The sequence below is a fragment of the Pithys albifrons genome, unplaced genomic scaffold (assembly GCF_047495875.1).
Source record: "Pithys albifrons albifrons isolate INPA30051 unplaced genomic scaffold, PitAlb_v1 scaffold_47, whole genome shotgun sequence".
Taxonomy (NCBI): domain Eukaryota; kingdom Metazoa; phylum Chordata; class Aves; order Passeriformes; family Thamnophilidae; genus Pithys; species Pithys albifrons.
In genome coordinates this window covers 332104-350046 of record NW_027286062.1, presented here as the reverse complement: position 1 = coordinate 350046, position 17943 = coordinate 332104, and the positions used below count along the sequence as shown (strand labels likewise).

At 52.3% G+C, this 17943-nt stretch overlaps 1 protein-coding gene and 1 long non-coding RNA gene across 2 annotated transcripts; both read right to left on the bottom strand.

Moving 5' to 3' along the window:
- Nucleotides 1-383: 383 nt before the first annotated feature.
- LOC139685256 (golgin subfamily A member 6-like protein 22) lies at nt 384-15680 on the bottom strand. Its single transcript, XM_071581922.1, has 17 exons — nt 15393-15680; nt 14755-14889; nt 14048-14098; nt 13169-13335; nt 11370-11529; nt 11053-11181; nt 10500-10593; nt 9598-9752; nt 8433-8567; nt 7729-7779; nt 6850-7016; nt 5051-5210; nt 4734-4862; nt 4181-4274; nt 3281-3435; nt 1208-1321; nt 384-515 (listed from the first exon to the last, which is right to left on the bottom strand). Exons 1-17 carry the CDS (start codon nt 15678-15680, stop codon nt 384-386), a joined length of 2316 nt encoding a protein of 771 aa, XP_071438023.1.
- A 281-nt stretch (nt 15681-15961) lies between these two features.
- LOC139685260 (uncharacterized) lies at nt 15962-17508 on the bottom strand. Its single transcript, XR_011700066.1, has 3 exons — nt 17490-17508; nt 16479-16633; nt 15962-15989 (listed from the first exon to the last, which is right to left on the bottom strand). It is a non-coding gene; the product is annotated as an uncharacterized lncRNA (long non-coding RNA).
- Nucleotides 17509-17943: the final 435 nt, after the last annotated feature.

The following is a 17943-nucleotide window of genomic DNA, read 5'->3' as shown; positions in this document are numbered from 1 at the left end:
GAGTAGGAGATAAAACATCTCCTGCATGTCCTTACATCAGTAATGTGCATCTTCACCCTTGATGAATCTTCACCCAGATGCAGCTATGTCTACCCTATCTCTACAAGAATCTTCCTAATTCAAACACAACATTTCCCACAGCCCAATAGAATCCATGTGTGGAAAGGCACAAGGCAGGAGCCCCGTGATGCTGCAGCTGCTCCTCTACAGGAAATCATTGCTCAGAGGCTGCTGCGGGTTCTGTGTCTGTCTCTGCCTCTGGAGCAGCAGCGTTGGGCTCCCTGCGCGCAACTGCCGAGGAACGGGACGGCTCCTGGCTGGTCCCTGCACAGCTCTCCAGGTCATCCTGACTGTGCTGTCGGTCTCGTGCCAGCAGTGCTGTCTTAGGGGACACCTGAAAGAGACACAAGGCCCAGCTCAGACAAGCCCACGCTGTCAGAACCATCTGGAGCTCCACAGTACCGGCTGTCGGGGCAGACACAGCCTCGAACTCCAGCCCTGACAAACGCTTGGACCTGGTGGAAGAGAAAGGAACAGGCTCCCAGAGTCCCCTGCACAGGGCTCAGCTTATCAACAAGTCAAGTTTCTTGCTGGCCAACACTTCCCACGTCCAACCCTCAGCCATCCCAGGTCTCTTAGAGATGCATTTCTGACAGGATTGACTAAGCCAGCTCTGATTTCCAAAGGAGACATTTGGGCCACTGGGCCCCGAGTTCCACAGCTGTGGCTCAGCAGGAGGGCTGCTGCTTCCCCGAGGTGCTGGAGAACTGTTCTACTTGAGCACCGTGAGAGCCGGCCCGCGGACAGGGAGCCAACTCTCCCTCACCCAAACTTTGGAGCGTCCCACGCATGAGCAGAGAAGAATGTGGGGAACAAAGCCCAGGGGCCTTAAAGCACTGCTGAAGCCTTGAAAATCCTCATGCTCTGCCATTTCCTGAGCCCACAGGGTTGTGCCTGCTGGGCTGGCTGGGGGCAGAGACCTGCTCCCCTCTCCTACTCGGCTTGCAGTGCGCTGCAGCCCCAGCAGCTCTGACACGCTGCCCCCTGCCTGCTCTGGAGGGCAGGAGATGCCAGCCCTGGGAGCAGCACTCAGGCCTCGGCTGGCTTGGGGACAACAGCTCAGGTCACAACTTTTCTTCTGCTTTCTCAGGGACAGGTTCTTTGCCACGGCCCATGTTCCTCCCATCAAGGACAATTCCGTTCTCACCTTTCCATAAGTGGGGACCATGAGCCTGCGATTGTTCTCATCATAAAATACAATACTATCTGGAGGAAATACTCTCTTGAAAACTCTCTTGATTCTCCTCTCTTCAGGCTGCACCTGCACATTGGATGGGACAAAGCATCATGCAAAGCTGCACCCAACAGTACAGCCACAGCAGCTTTTGAGGAGAGTTTTCCTACTCCTCACCTGCTCCTGTAACTCAGGTAATTGCTGACTGCAGTGAGCATGGGACTCCTCCTGTGAAGAAAACAAGGATTTCATTTTGGTCTGATGCTTGGTGAGGGCCATGCTCTATATTTGACTTTTATTAGGTCTCTAATGGGGGGCTGCTGCCACTGGAATTTGCCCTGTTTCCTCTCTATGGCCAGACAGCACTCCCACCAAAGAAGGTTCTGCTTTCATCTGTATCCAAGTGGACACCATGTGCTGGTCAGACTGGGAGAGAGGCAATGCACAGGCATCTGGGAGCAAGAGACCCCTAAAACACCTCCTCAGCCTCCTCCTTTCAGGTTCCACCTGCACATTGGATGGCAGAAAGGCTCACAGAAACCTGACAGAAACCCTGGGCCAAAAGGACCTGTGGACATCAAGGCCAGGAGGTCTCTGCTCACAGACCCTTAATTGCACCAGGGAACAAAAGAGCACTGAATGTGGTCTATGGAAGAGAGTCAGGTGTGTGTCTGGGGACACTGGGCCCAGGAGGGGGGCACTGCAGTGAAGGTGCATTTGTGAAGTCCTTGGGATGCCAGAAGAGAGAGAAAATAAAAGGTGTGCACACAGCGGGGAGAAGGAAGGAAACAAGGTGAGGACTCCAAAGTGCTGTCTGGGAAATGGTGTTGTGGTCCAGAGTACTGTGAGGCTTGGCAGAGGCAGCAAAAGCCCATTTCACCTGCTCAGGACTCCTCCTGGACTCAGCACTGAGTTCTCTCCTCTCCCTGTTCTCTTCTTCTGATGTTGAAACTCGCTGCTGTTCCAGGTTGGTCACTGAGAGCTGTGACAGCTGCTTCCTTTCTGCTCCAACATCCTGCTGGGTAATGAGAGAGGAGATGATGCCATTCTTCTCACACGCTGCACAAGCTGGGCCTCAGAAATCTCCCTCTGGGAGAGCACCCTCTGAGCTCCAGCAGTGCAGCTGCTGTTCAGCCATGGGTACAAAACTGCCAAGGTCAGTCCATCAGCCTGGTCAGTGGCTCCCTTTTATTTCCATGCCAAATCCAAGCTACCACATGTTGGCTGACCTTGCCTAGGCATGGGAGAAAGAGTTCCCCATGGGCAGCTTTTGGACCTGAGCTGATTGGAACAGCAAACTCCAGAGCTGTGTCAGTCTCTGCGGGCCTGCCAGGAGACATTCTCGCAGGTGAATGGTCTCTGCTGGAGCCACACAGACCGACGAGGCTGCAGCCCTGGCTGCTTTGCCCAAGCTGCTCATGTACTGATGGGAACCTCTATTGTCTTTCCTGGGTTTGGGGCAAGAGGGAGTGGTTTTTGACCCCTCCTTTGTAGAGTTTCCCTGGTGCCATCCCCTGGAAGCCCCACTGTCCTCCCTTGGCACAGCAATGGCCACGTCAGCCTGTCAGTCTGGCTTTCTTTCCAAGCAGGACTAGTTTTCCCCTCTCAGGCACATGTTGTGGTCTGCATCAGCACTTTTGCTTTCGTTCTTTCCTCCCCTTTGTCTGTTCTCAGATGGCCAAGGCTAAACACATCTCTTCTATAAAAACAGATAGACCAAACTTGATCTTCTCACCCCTTTTCCCAGATTTAGAACTTTAGAAATCTGAAGATGAATTTGGACACAAACAATTGCCCAGGCCATGGCACGTCAATAGAGAAAAGTGTGGAAATGACTTTCACTGTCAGGGGCCGAAAACTTCAGCATGGAGGGAAAAAAGCACCCTCAGCCCAAACTGGCCTTGACATGACTATGACACCTTTTCCTCCTTGTTCTGAACAGTGGTGATTGGAAAGTGAAACTGAAAAATGGTTCTTCTTAGAAATAGGAAGACAAGGTCCAAAACCAGCAAGGAAATGGCCTTTCCTGGCATCTGCCAGACTCACCAGCACATCCTGTCTTTGCTCCTCTCTGCTCTTCAGTTTCCTTTGCAGAGACTCCACCACCTGATGCACAATCCCAGCCACTTTCTTCTTGGCAGAGGCCTCTTCCTTCAGGGCAGCTTCTGGAGAGTCCCTCCTGTGTTCTGCTGTCCCCAGCGCTGCAGCAGGAAAGGCCAAGGGGAAGGAGTAGAGAAAACAAACTGATGTGCATCCTGCAGACACAACAGCAGTGTCTGCTCTGCCCATCTGTGTTACCCAGGCCTAAGGCCACAAGTGATCCCAAAGCTGAGAAAAATGGAGGAACCTTGCAGGCAGAGAAAAAAGGGAGAATAAAAGTGGCAAGGTCCAGAGGAACATGAAAGTGTGTTTGCCCTTCTGCTTGTTGAAAGAACAGGACTGAGGGTTTGGCAGCCCCTCAGCCACAGTGTTAGAAGCAGGGAGAACAGACATGGGGCAAACAGGGAGAGAGACGGGAGGGGAGAGCCAGATGCAGGGTCCCAAAGGAGAAGGAGGAAGAGGCAAAAGCCAAGACTGACTATTACAGTGCTGATTGATGGGGAATACGGAGAAGTCTCCTGCTGGTTGTTTTTACCCTCTGCCATCCCCAGGTACTGCACTTTTCCACTCTGGGGCATCAGACAACGTTGTTGGTGAGACAGGAGAGAGACGTGGGTGGGAAAGGGAGAAGCTAAACCTTCCCAGCTTTAGCCAACTGTTTGTGCAACTCCTGACTGTGGGCACATGAGTTGTCTGTCAGAGTGTGACTCTCCCTCAGCTCCAGCTCCCAGACCCAACTCTTTGTGGCCAAGGCCTCTGCTCTCTTCTCAGAACTCTGGAGCCTCAAATCCAGCTCAGACCTTTCAGCCTCCAGAGTGTGCAGAGAGTCCCTCAAGCTCCTCTCACCTGCCCCTAACTCTTCCAGGGCCTGCAGCAGCTGCTGCTCTTGAGTTGCCTGGGCAGTCTCCTTCTCCAGTACTGCTTCCTGCAGGGCCTGGATCTGGAACATGCATGCACAGAGTGTCAGGGACAGGGCTGCTCCCGAGGCAGCAGAGCGGGCAGTACGGCCAGGAACGAAGGAGAAATTCCTTCCAGCACAAAACACACCAGAAACAGGAGGTACAAAGGCAAGGAGTGCAATAGAGAAAATCAAATAGGGAAAGGGAAGATAATGAGCCTTGATGGGCAAGGAAAAGAAATGTAAAGTTCCTGGGACCTGCCCTCAAACTCAGCTTTTTCTGCTTTCTCTCCCCAAATCCCATTCCTTTAGCCCCATCTTTTGCCTTCTCTCCCCAGCTCTGCCTGCATTGCCAGCCTTCCTTGCTGGGGCTGTGCTCTGGAGCTCAGCAGGCTCTGTGCTTTCAGTGCCTGCACTAGTCCTTCCCTCCTCAGTCCCAGGACCTGCATTTTATGCCCTTCTAAGTGCCCCTCACACTTTTCCCTGGCTCCTCAAACGTACCTGCCCCATCTCTCGCTCTGTTTTCACCAGTGCCTCCCGGACCTGCTGGCTGCCCTGCCTTATCCCCTTCCAAATGTGGAACAGGTTCTCTATGGCATCCAGCTTGTCTCTCTGCTTTTCCAGCAGGACCTGCACAGAAACAAAGAGGACACGTTCACACTTCCCACACAACATGTGTGTGTTAGGACAGAAGGACTGATGGGCTCCCGCCTTCTCAGAGCACTGAGCAGGTGCTGGGAGGGGAAAGCAATGGGATACTACAATCTGCAGGGGGTATTGTGTGTCCCTGGAGAAGAGGACCCCAGTGCATCGGTCACCTGGTGTTTGAGCTCCTGCACTTCTCCTGTGCGGTCTGAAAGAAGCTGCTCCATTTGGTGAAGAGCAGAACGGAGCTCTGACACCTCGTTCTGCTGGGCAAGGTCCTTTTCTTCCAGGGCTCTGATCCTCCGGTCCTTCTCTTCCAGACACACAGTCAGCCTGAAAGAGAGAGCATGCAACTCATTCCTACATGGTATCACATTCTATAACCTCTTAGGGCTGCAGCCACCTGGGCAAAAGTGCTCTGGCTGATGGGATTTATCTAAACAACTCGGCTGCCTGTTCCCACTGCAGTCACACCCCAGCACTGTGCCTTTATCCATGGGAGCCGAACTGCCTAAATGTGCTCTCTGTTTTCTGAGATGGGAATGTGAAGAGAAATATAACAAAGTCTTGACATGAATATATTACCGGCAACAGCATTTTTTTCTTTAGACTATCAAGACTCCAAGGGATAGGTTTTGTCAACAAGGCAGAGACATTTGCTTCCTCCGGATTGCATCTCCCGGCAGAAACAGCAGCAAGTGACAGCCAGGGGATCTCTGGGCAGTTCCCCAAGGTTTGCCAGAACCCAGGTTCCTTTCAGCTGGACAAACAAAGACTGAGAGCAGAAGTGCCAACAGGGGCTTGGCACACATACTGCCATCCTTCCACGTGATGCAGGAAGCTCCAGGGGACGCCGGAGGGCACGGCCTTTTCATTGCCTTCTGCTCTGAAGAACCACCATGTGCCATTCAAGACTGGCAGCACTTTATGGGCCGCTGGAGCCTACCCAGCCTTTCTATTCCTTCTTGCCTGCTTTGGCCACTCAGTGCCACCTGTGACGGTGCAGGGTGGCAGGGACCCTGCCTGAGCCTCTGCAGGCACCTCTTGGCACTGCCTGAGGAAGGAGCCAACAGAGGGCCACAAGAGACATTGGTGTTCCTTGGGTGCCTCAGAGGGGAATCTGCCTTCCCTGCCCAATCATGGCCTTCAGATGGTTGTGCCAAGCACAGGGATCAGGATGCCAGGCTGATACACATCCCAAAAGTTTCAAACACCTGGACACAGGGTGGAGCTGATGGATGTATCCAGCTCATTACATCTCAGCTTGCCCAGACACACTGCCCTGAGAACAGAATACCCTCTCAGAGGGGAAGAGCTACTTGAAAGTCGTTTGTCTTTTGTAAAATACATCCCTGAAGAAGTAAAAGAAAATGAAACACATCTGCACTGTTAGTTCAGAACTCTGCCATTTAGTAATTGCTGGCAGAGCCACTTGCAGATGCAAAGATGGCAAAGAGGGAAGGCATGACACAGAAAGCACAGTCCCTGTGCTGCAGCCTTCCCGTGTCCTTCTCGAGGCTTGCACAGTCCCTGCAGGGAGATGGCTCAGTGAGAAGAACCACGAGGCCTGGAGAGTCACAGATCCCATTTTCAGCACTCCAGCATGGAGCTGAGGGCAGCAAGCTAAGGGAGATCTTGCTCTTTCCCTCTCAAGGAAACCCCTGGAGAGGGAAAGGAAGGCAGACTTCTGTCTCCCTTCAGTGAGAAGCTGTGGCTGGGAAAGGGCACCCAAAGAACAGCATTCAGAGAAGCAACTTGGTCACAGGGAGGCGTCTGGTGTTCCAACATCGCTGTCCATCTCCCAGACAGCCTTGGCAGTCACAGCAGAGCATGACAAGCCCTGACAGGACAATGCTGAAGTGCCACACTGAGGCCTACACGTGGAAGGGCAGGTGTGTTCTTTGGCCACAACACCTCTGAAATCCCACAAGCACATTCCCTCTGGAACGTTGAAGGAAGAGCAAAATCTCACCTTCTGATCTCTTCCTCTAAGGATTGCAAGTACTTTGGAGGGCTGCTGGATGTCTTGTCTTTCTCCCCCAATTTCTCGAGGTTTTGCTGCCCCTCCTGGCACTGCTCTTCCTGCTGCAGCAGGAAATTGTTTGAGTCCTGCCTGGCAGAAAGCTCTTGTGTCGGGGCCTGCAGGAACAGACAGGGAAAGAGCACAAACAAGCAATAAGGAGCAGGGAAGGAGGCTCCAGAGAGCTGGCAGAAGCAGCAAGCAGGGACACAGCTGCACTGAAGGCAAAAGTTGTGCTGGAGGGCTGGGCATCAAGGAGGGACAAGCAGTAGAACACAGAGCTGGTGACACCAGCAAGGCAGTGCTGGACCACAAGGGAAAATATTTGGCTGGTGAAGTGCTGCCTCATTCCAAGCCCTCGAGCTTCCTGGAAGAGCTCAGGGATGAGTCCCCTCAGACTGCAGGGCTGGCCCTGAGGCAGTGGCTCCCAAAGGCTTTGCAGCCTGCCCCAGCTCAGCAATTGCAGCTCAGCTCTTTCTCCCCTCCTTGGGAATTTTTTCAACCCAATAGTTTGACAATGGCATAAAACAAATCTGCTGCAAGGTGTCTCACTTTTCTCCTCTTTCTGAGGGACATGTGTTTAGCCACGGCCCATGTTCCTCCCACCAAGGACAATTCTGTTCTCACCTTTCCACAAATGGGAATCTTGTGCTTGTGACACCTGGAGAAAGAAAATCTAGTGCTCCGTGGGGAAAATACTCTCTTAAAAACACTCTTGATTCTCCTCTCTTCAGGCTGCACCTGCACATTGAAGGAGACAAAGCATCATGCAAAGCTGCACCCAACAGTACAGCCACAGCAGCTTTTGAGGAGAGTTTTCCTACTCCTCACCTGCTCCTGTAACTCAGGTAATTGCTGACTGCAGTGAGCATGGGACTCCTCCTGTGAAGAAAAAACAAGAATTTCCTTTCAGTCTGCAGCCTGGTCATGGCCATAATTTTCTATCTTCCTTCTTAGGTCTCTAATGGGGGGCTGCTGCCACTGGAATTTGCCCTGTTTCCTCTCTATGGCCAGACAGCACTCCCACCAAAGAAGGTTCTGCTTTCATCTGTATCCAAGTGGACACCATGTGCTGGTCAGACTGGGAGAGAGGCAATGCACAGGCATCTGGGAGCAAGAGACCCCTAAAACACCTCCTCAGCCTCCTCCTTTCAGGTTCCACCTGCACATTGGATGGCAGAAAGGCTCACAGAAACCTGACAGAAACCCTGGGCCAGAAGGACCTGTGGACATCAAGGCCAGGAGGTCTCTGCTCACAGACCCTTAATTGCACCAGGGAACAAAAGAGCACTGAATGTGGTCTATGGAAGAGAGTCAGGTGTGTGTCTGGGGACACTGGGCCCAGGAGGGGGGCACTGCAGTGAAGGTGCATTTGTGAAGTCCTTGGGATGCCAGAAGAGAGAGAAAATAAAAGGTGTGCACACAGCGGGGAGAGGGAAGAAAACAAGCTGAGGACTCCAAAGTGCTGTCTGGGATATGGTGTTGTGGTCCAGAGTACTGTGAGGCTTGGCAGAGGCAGCAAAAGCCCATTTTACCTGCTCAGGACTCCTCCTGGACTCAGCACTGAGTTCTCTCCTCTCCCTGTTCTCTTCTTCTGATGTTGAAACTCGCTGCTGTTCCAGGTTGGTCACTGAGAGCTGTGACAGCTGCTTCCTTTCTGCTCCAACATCCTGCTGGGTAATGAGAGAGGAGATGATGCCATTCTTCTCACACGCTGCACAAGCTGGGCCTCAGAAATCTCCCTCTCGGAGAGCACCCTCTGAGCTCCAGCAGTGCAGCTGCTGTTCAGCCATGGGTACAAAACTGCCAAGGTCAGTCCATCAGCCTGGTCAGTGGCTCCCTTTTATTTCCATGCCAAATCCAAGCTACCACATGTTGGCTGACCTTGCCTAGGCATGAGAGAAAGAGTTCCCCATGGGCAGCTTTTGGACCTGAGCTGATTGGAACAGCAAACTCCAGAGCTGTGTCAGTCTCTGCGGGCCTGCCAGGAGACATTCTCGCAGGTGAATGGTCTCTGCTGGAGCCACACAGACCGACGAGGCTGCAGCCCTGGCTGCTTTGCCCAAGCTGCTCATGTACTGATGGGAACCTCTATTGTCTTTCCTGGGTTTGGGGCAAGAGGGAGTGGTTTTTGACCCCTCCTTTGTAGAGTTTCCCTGGTGCCATCCCCTGGAGCCCCACTGTCCTCCCTTGGCACAGCAATGGCCACGTCAGCCTGTCAGTCTGGCTTTCTTTCCAAGCAGGACTAGTTTTCCCCTCTCAGGCACACGTTGTGATCTGCATCAGCACTTTTGCTTTCCTTCTTTTCTCCCCTTTGTCTGTTCTCAGATGGCCAAGGCTAAACACATCTCTTCTATAAAAACAGATAGACCAAACTTGATCTTCTCACCCCTTTTCCCAGATTTAGAACTTTAGAAATCTGAAGATGAATTTGGACACAAACAATTGCCCAGGCCATGCCACGTCAATAGAGAAAAGTGTGGAAATGACTTTCACTGTCAGGGGCCGAAAACTTCAGCATGGAGGGAAAAAAGCACCCTCAGCCCAAACTGGCCTTGACATGACTATGACACCTTTTCCTCCTTGTTCTGAACAGTGGTGATTGGAAAGTGAAACTGAAAAATGGTTCTTCTTAGAAATAGGAAGACAAGGTCCAAAACCAGCAAGGAAATGGCCTTTCCTGGCATCTGCCAGACTTACCAGCACATCCTGTCTTTGCTCCTCTCTGCTCTTCAGTTTCCTTTGCAGAGACTCCACCACCTGATGCACAATCCCAGCCACTTTCTTCTTGGCAGAGGCCTCTTCCTTCAGGGCAGCTTCTGGAGAGTCCCTCCTGTGTTCTGCTGTCCCCAGCGCTGCAGCAGGAAAGGCCAAAGGGGAAGGAGTAGAGAAAAACAAACTGATGTGCATCCTGCAGACACAACAGCAGTGTCTTCTCTGCCCATCTGTGTTACCCAGGCCTAAGGCCACAAGTGATCCCAAAGCTGAGAAAAATGGAGGAACCTTGCAGGCAGAGAAAAAAGGGAGAATAAAAGTGGCAAGGTCCAGAGGAACATGAAAGTGTGTTTGCCCTTCTGCTTGTTGAAAGAACAGGACTGAGGGTTTGGCAGCTCCTCAGCCACAGTGTTAGAAGCAGGGAGAACAGACATGGGGCAAACAGGGAGAGAGACGGGAGGGGAGAGCCAGATGCAGGGTCCCAAAGGAGAAGGAGGAAGAGGCAAAAGCCAAGACTGACTATTACAGTGCTGATTGATGGGGAATACGGAGAAGTCTCCTGCTGGTTGTTTTAACCCTCTCCCATCCCCAGGTACTGCACTTTTCCACTCTGGGGCATCAGACAACGTTGTTGGTGAGACAGGAGAGAGACGTGGGTGGGAAAGGGAGAAGCTAAACCTTCCCAGCTTTAGCCAACTGTTTGTGCAACTCCTGACTGTGGGCACATGAGTTGTCTGTCAGAGTGTGACTCTCCCTCAGCTCCAGCTCCCAGACCCAACTCTTTGTGGCCAAGGCCTCTGCTCTCTTCTCAGAACTCTGGAGCCTCAAATCCAGCTCAGACCTTTCAGCCTCCAGAGTGTGCAGAGAGTCCCTCAAGCTCCTCTCACCTGCCCCTAACTCTTCCAGGGCCTGCAGCAGCTGCTGCTCTTGAGTTGCCTGGGCAGTCTCCTTCTCCAGTACTGCTTCCTGCAGGGCCTGGATCTGGAACATGCATGCACAGAGTGTCAGGGACAGGGCTGCTCCCGAGGCAGCAGAGCGGGCAGTACGGCCAGGAACGAAGGAGAAATTCCTTCCAGCACAAAACACACCAGAAACAGGAGGTACAAAGGCAAGGAGTGCAATAGAGAAAATCAAATAGGGAAAGGGAAGATAATGAGCCTTGATGGGCAAGGAAAAGAAATGTAAAGTTCCTGGGACCTGCCCTCAAACTCAGCTTTTTCTGCTTTCTCTCCCCAAATCCCATTCCTTTAGCCCCATCTTTTGCCTTCTCTCCCCAGCTCTGCCTGCATTGCCAGCCTTCCTTGCTGGGGCTGTGCTCTGGAGCTCAGCAGGCTCTGTGCTTTCAGTGCCTGCACTAGTCCTTCCCTCCTCAGTCCCAGGACCTGCATTTTATGCCCTTCTAAGTGCCCCTCACACTTTTCCCTGGCTCCTCAAACGTACCTGCCCCATCTCTCGCTCTGTTTTCACCAGTGCCTCCTGGACCTGCTGGCTGCCCTGCCTTATCCCCTTCCAAATGTGGAACAGGTTCTCTATGGCATCCAGCTTGTCTCTCTGCTTTTCCAGCAGGACCTGCACAGAAACAAAGAGGACACGTTCACACTCAGCATACAACATGTGTGTGTTAGGACAGAAGGACTGATGGGCTCCCGCCTTCTCAGAGCACTGAGCAGGTGCTGGGAGGGGAAAGCAATGGGATACTACAATCTGCAGGGGGCATTGTGTGTCCCTGGAGAAGAGGACCCCAGTGCATCGGTCACCTGGTGTTTGAGCTCCTGCACTTCTCCTGTGCGGTCTGAAAGAAGCTGCTCCATTTGGTGAAGAGCAGAACGGAGCTCTGACACCTCGTTCTGCTGGGCAAGGTCCTTTTCTTCCAGGGCTCTGATCCTCTGGTCCTTCTCTTCCAGACACACAGTCAGCCTGAAAGAGAGAGCATGCAACTCATTCCTACATGGTATCACATTCTATAACCTCTTAGGGCTGCAGCCACCTGGGCAAAAGTGCTCTGGCTGATGGGATTTATCTAAACAACTCGGCTGCCTGTTCCCACTGCAGTCACACCCCAGCACTGTGCCTTTATCCATGGGAGCCGAACTGCCTAAATGTGCTCTCTGTTTTCTGAGATGGGAATGTGAAGAGAAATATAACAAAGTCTTGACATGAATATGTTACCGGCAACAGCATTTTTTTCTTTAGACTAACAAGACTCCAAGGGACAGGTTTTGTCAACAAGGCAGAGACATTTGCTTCCTCCGGATTGCATCTCCCGGCAGAAACAGCAGCAAGTGACAGCCAGGGGATCTCTGGGCAGTTCCCCAAGGTTTGCCAGAACCCAGGTTCCTTTCAGCTGGACAAACAAAGACTGAGAGCAGAAGTGCCAACAGGGGCTTGGCACACATACTGCCATCCTTCCACGTGATGCAGGAAGCTCCAGGGGATGCCGGAGGGCATGGCCTTTTCATTGCCTTCTGCTCTGAAGAACCACCATGTGCCATTCAAGACTGGCAGCACTTTATGGGCCGCAGGAGCCTACCCAGCCTTTCTATTCCTTCTTGCCTGCTTTGGCCACTCAGTGCCACCTGTGACGGTGCAGGGTGGCAGGGACCCTGCCTGAGCCTCTGCAGGCACCTCTTGGCACTGTCTGAGGAAGGAGCCAACAGAGGGCCACAAGAGACATTGGTATTCCTTGGGTGCCTCAGAGGGGAATCTGCCTTCCCTGCCCAATCATGGCCTTCAGATGGTTGTGGCAAGCACAGGGATCAGGATGCCAGGCTGATACACATCCCAGAGGTTTCAAACACCTGGACACAGGGTGGAGCTGATGGATGTATCCAGCTCATTACATCTCAGCTTGCCCAGACACACTGCCCTGAGAACAGAATGCCCTCTCAGAGGGGAAGAGCTACTTGAAAGTCGTTTGTCTTTTGAAAAATACATCCCTGAAGAAGTAAAAGAAAATGAAACACATCTGCACTGTTAGTTCAGAACTCTGCCATTTAGTAATTGCTGGCAGAGCCACTTGCAGATGCAAAGATGGCAAAGAGGGAAAGCATGACACAGAAAGCACAGTCCCTGTGCTGCAGCCTTCCCGTGTCCTTCTCGAGGCTTGCACAGTCCCTGCAGAGAGATGGCTCAGTGAGAAGAACCACGAGGCCTGGAGAGTCACAGATCCCATTTTCAGCACTCCAGCATGGAGCTGAGGGCAGCAAGCTAAGGGAGATCTTGCTCTTTCCCTCTCAAGGAAACCCCTGGAGAGGGAAAGGAAGGCAGACTTTTGTCTCCCTTCAGTGAGAAGCAGTGGCTGGGAAAGGGCACCCAAAGAACAGCATTCAGAGAAGCAACTTGGTCACAGGGAGGCGTCTGGTGTTCCAACATCGCTGTCCATCTCCCAGACAGCCTTGGCAGTCACAGCAGAGCATGACAAGCCCTGACAGGACAATGCTGAAGTGCCACACTGAGGCCTACACATGGAAGGGCAGGTGTGTTCTTTGGCCACAACACCTCTGAAATCCCACAAGCACATTCCCTCTGGAACGTTGAAGGAAGAGCAAAATCTCACCTTCTGATCTCTTCCTCTAAGGATTGCAAGTACTTTGGAGGGCTGTCGGATGTCTTGTCTTTCTCCCCCAATTTGTCGAGGTTTTGCTGCCCCTCCTGGCACTGCTCTTCCTGCTGCAGCAGGAAATTGTTTGAGTCCTGCCTGGCAGAAAGCTCTTGTGTCGGGGCCTGCAGGAACAGACAGGGAAAGAGCACAAACAAGCAATAAGGAGCAGGGAAGGAGGCTCCAGAGAGCTGGCAGAAGCAGCAAGCAGGGACACAGCTGCACTGAAGGCAAAAGTTGTGCTGGAGGGCTGGGCATCAAGGAGGGACAAGCAGTAGAACACAGAGCTGGTGACACCAGCAAGGCAGTGCTGGACCACAAGGGAAAATATTTGGCTGGTGAAGTGCTGCCTCATTCCAAGCCCTCGAGCTTCCTGGAAGAGCTCAGGGATGAGTCCCCTCAGACTGCAGGGCTGGCCCTGAGGCAGTGGCTCCCAAAGGCTTTGCAGCCTGCCCCAGCTCAGCAATTGCAGCTCAGCTCTTTCTCCCCTCTTTGGGAATTTTTTCAACCCAATAGTTTGACAATGGCATAAAACAAATCTGCTGCAAGGTGTCTCACTTTTCTCCTCTTTCTGAGGGACATGTGTTTAGCCACGGCCCATGTTCCTCCCACCAAGGACAATTCTGTTCTCACCTTTCCACAAATGGGAATCTTGTGCTTGTGACACCTGGAGAAAGAAAATCTAGTGCTCCGTGGGGAAAATACTCTCTTAAAAACACTCTTGATTCTCCTCTCTTCAGGCTGCACCTGCACATTGAAGGAGACAAAGCATCATGCAAAGCTGCACCCAACAGTACAGCCACAGCAGCTTTTGAGGAGAGTTTTCCTACTCCTCACCTGCTCCTGTAACTCAGGTAATTGCTGACTGCAGTGAGCATGGGACTCCTCCTGTGAAGAAAAAACAAGAATTTCATTTCAGTCTGCAGCCTGGTCATGGCCATAATTTTATATCTTCCTTCTAAGGTTTCTAATGCGGGGCTGCTGCCACTGGAATTTGCCCTGTTTCCTCTCTATGGCCAGACAGCACTCCCACCAAAGAAGGTTCTGCTGCTTTCATCTGTATCCAAGTGGACACCATGTGCTGGTCAGACTGGGAGAGAGGCAATGCACAGGCATCTGGGAGCAAGAGACCCCTAAAACACCTCCTCAGCCTCCTCCTTTCAGGTTCCACCTGCACATTGGATGGCAGAAAGGCTCACAGAAACCTGACAGAAACCCTGGGCCAGAAGGACCTGTGGACATCAAGGCCAGGAGGTCTCTGCTCACACACCCTTAATTGCACCAGGGAACAAAAGAGCACTGAATGTGGTCTATGGAAGAGAGTCAGGTGTGTGTCTGGGGACACTGGGCCCAGGAGGGGGGCACTGCAGTGAAGGTGCATTTGTGAAGTCCTTGGGATGCCAGAAGAGAGAGAAAATAAAAGGTGTGCACACAGCGGGGAGAGGGAAGGAAACAAAGTGAGGACTCCAAAGTGCTGTCTGGGAAATGGTGTTGTGGTCCAGAGTACTGTGAGGCTTGGCAGAGGCAGCAAAAGCCCATTTTACCTGCTCAGGACTCCTCCTGGACTCAGCACTGAGTTCTCTCCTCTCCCTGTTCTCTTCTTCTGATGTTGAAACTCGCTGCTGTTCCAGGTTGGTCACTGAGAGCTGTGACAGCTGCTTCCTTTCTGCTCCAACATCCTGCTGGGTAATGAGAGAGGAGATGATGCCATTCTTCTCACACGCTGCACAAGCTGGGCCTCAAAAATCTCCCTCTGGGAGAGCACCCTCTGAGCTCCAGCAGTGCAGCTGCTGTTCAGCCATGGGTACAAAACTGCCAAGGTCAGTCCATCAGCCTGGTCAGTGGCTCCCTTTTATTTCCATGCCAAATCCAAGCTACCACATGTTGGCTGACCTTGCTTAGGCATGGGAGAAAGAGTTCCCCATGGGCAGCTTTTGGACCTGAGCTGATTGGAACAGCAAACTCCAGAGCTGTGTCAGTCTCTGCGGGCCTGCCAGGAGACATTCTCGCAGGTGAATGGTCTCTGCTGGAGCCACACAGACCGACGAGGCTGCAGCCCTGGCTGCTTTGCCCAAGCTGCTCATGTACTGATGGGAATCTCTATTGCCACCTCTTGGTGGGGAACGTCACTGGAATCTTTCATGGATGTTGGAGGGACATTAAGATCAATCCCAAGGCCTACCTGTGTGCAAGGTTCTGCTGTGTCTCTCTCTGAAACCCTTTCCTGAAGGAGGGCTAATTCTTTCACCAGGGACTCTTTCTCCATTTCACTCTTGGTAAGGGCAGCACGCAGGACTTGTGTCTTCTCTCTGCATTCGAGTTCTCTGCTTCGTGTCTGCTCCAAAGCAGCAGCCACACGTTCCACTTCTTCCTGCATGGCTTCCCTCTCAGCTTGCCCTTGTTGTGCTCTTTCCTCCTCCTTTTGCAAGTTAGTCAAATACATTTCATTCTGCTTTTCCAGCATTGCCATCTTGTCTTGGTAAACCTTTATTTCTCTCTCCCTCTCTGATAGGATGGCAATGATACCAGTGAGTTTCTCCTGCACAACTTTCCCCTCTTCAGCCTCTTTCTGGAGCATCTCCATTTTCTTCTCCTGGTTTTCAACTTCCTCAGTTTTAATTTTTAAGATGGACAGTGCAGTTTGGAGTTTTTGTTCAAGGGAGTGACTCCTCTCTGTTGCTAAATTTGCTTGGATTTCAGAGGCTGTAACTAATTCCTCAAGAAGTTTGATGTGACACTCCAGTTGTTCTTTCTCTGCTTGCAGCCTGTCCCGTTCATGCTGCAAAGCAGGGACAAAAAGAGTCCATCGTTCCATCTCTTGTGTCTGCTCTTCGTGGCAGATCTGAACTCCTGCCGCAGTGGCAGGCACGGGCTGCCCCTCTCTCCCTGCCTCTCGGGATGCTGCAGACCTTTCCTGGGCCCCCCTTTACTCTGCGTCTTTCCCAGCTCCCTCAGCCGGTCCCAGCTGCCTTTCTGCCCTTCCCTGAGCTCCTGGAGCTCTACTCGAGGTGTCCTTTGGGGAGGAGCTGCCAGAAGTGCAGCCAGAATTGCAAGTCAGACTTAAGCCTGATTTAGGCAGTGCCATGACAGTGTGCTCTCCATTGGGGAGGAAGGGAAGTTCAAAGGACCCCAACCTTTGCTTTCCTGGGTTTGGGGCAATAGGGAGTGGTTTTTAATCTCTCCTGTGTGGAGTTTCCATGCTCCCATCCCGTAGAGGATGATCCAAAACCAACAAGAAAACAACCTTTCTGGCTTCTGCCAGTCTCACCAGCGCATCCTGTTTTAGCTCCTCCATGCTCTGCAGTTTTCTTTGCAGAGACTCCACCTCCTGACGCAGAGTCTGAGCCTCTTCCTTCCTTGCAGAGGCCTCTTCCTTCAGGGCAGCTTCTAGGGAATCTCTCTTGTGTTCTGCTGTCCCCAGCGCTGCAGCAGGAAAGGCCAAAGGGCAAGGGAAAAAGCAAAGAAAGACAAACTGATGTGCATCCTGCAGACACAACAGCAGTGTCTTCTCTGCCTGTCTGTGTCACCCAGGGCCTAAGGCCAAAGGGCTTCCAAAGCTGACAGAAATGTGGGAAACTTCCAGGTAGAGAAAAAGGGAGAATAAAAATGGAAAGGTTCAGAGGAACATGAAAGTGTGTTTGCCCTTCTGCTTGTTGAAAGAAGAGGACTGAGTGTTTGACAGCCCCTCAGCCACAGTGTTAGAAGCAGGGAGAACAGACATGGGGCAAACAGGGAGAGAGACAGGAGGGGAGAGCCAGATGCAGGGTCCCAAAGGAGAAGGAGGAAGAGGCAAAAGCCAAGACTGACTAGGACCCTGGGAACTGACCAACAATACCTGAGAGACAGTTTGAGGCCAGGAAAGCAAGAGAGGGAGATGAAAATGCAGTTCTGAGGTGCACTGTGGGCAAACTAAAACAGGGAAAGGGGTGGGGATACCTGTCCAGCCATTCTATAGACAGGCCAACAGCCCTGACAGCTCTGGGATGGCCTGGAGTTTGGAGGCATCAAAATGAGACATCAAACTCCACCTACTTAGCAGAGATGTGGGACCTGAAAGGCACCTCCTCTGCACAGGATCCCGGTAGCACAGCCAGGTGCACTGCCAGCCATGGGATCTTTCTCTATTACAAGCTTGCCCTGTGATTTCTATAGAGAAGTGTCCCAATGATTGTTTTTTCCCTATGCCATGACCAGACACTGGACTTTTCCTCTGTGTGGCATCAGAGATCCTTGTTCATGAGATAAGATGGGGCAGAGAGTGGAAAAGGAGAAGCTGTACCTTCCTGGGTTTCAGCCAAGTGTTCTTGCAGCTCCTGATTACAGGCACGCCACTCATCTGTCTGATCCTTACTCTTCCTCCACTCCAGCTCCAGGACTTGACACTTTGTGGCCAAGGCCTCTGCCCTCTTCTCAGAACTCTGGAGCTTCAAACGCAGATCTGACCTTTCAGCCTCCAGCATGTGCAGAGAGTCCCTCAAGCTCTGCTCGCCTGCTCGAGACTCCTCCAGGGCCTGCAGCAGCTGCTGCTCTTGAGTTGTCTGGGCAGCCTCCTTCTCCAGCACTGCTTCCTGCAGGGCCTGGATCTGGAACACGGATGCACAGAGTGTCAGGGACAGGGCTGCTCCTCAGGCAGCAGAGAGGGCTGTACGGCCAGGAATGAAGGAACACACACAAAACACACCAGAAACAAGAGGTACAAAGCCAAGGATTGCAATGGAGAAGAGTAAACTCCA

Excerpts from the sequence above, each read along its gene's own strand:
- LOC139685256 (XM_071581922.1), bottom strand. The coding sequence starts at position 15,680 with ATGGCAATGCTGGAAAAGCAGAATGAAATGTATTTGACTAACTTGCAA. Across the intron at positions 11,182-11,369 it reads TGCAGGAGCTCAAACACCAG|GTCCTGCTGGAAAAGCAGAG; the intron begins GTGACCGATGCA and ends GTTTCTGTGCAG. Across the intron at positions 4,863-5,050 it reads TGCAGGAGCTCAAACACCAG|GTCCTGCTGGAAAAGCAGAG; the intron begins GTGACCGATGCA and ends GTTTCTGTGCAG.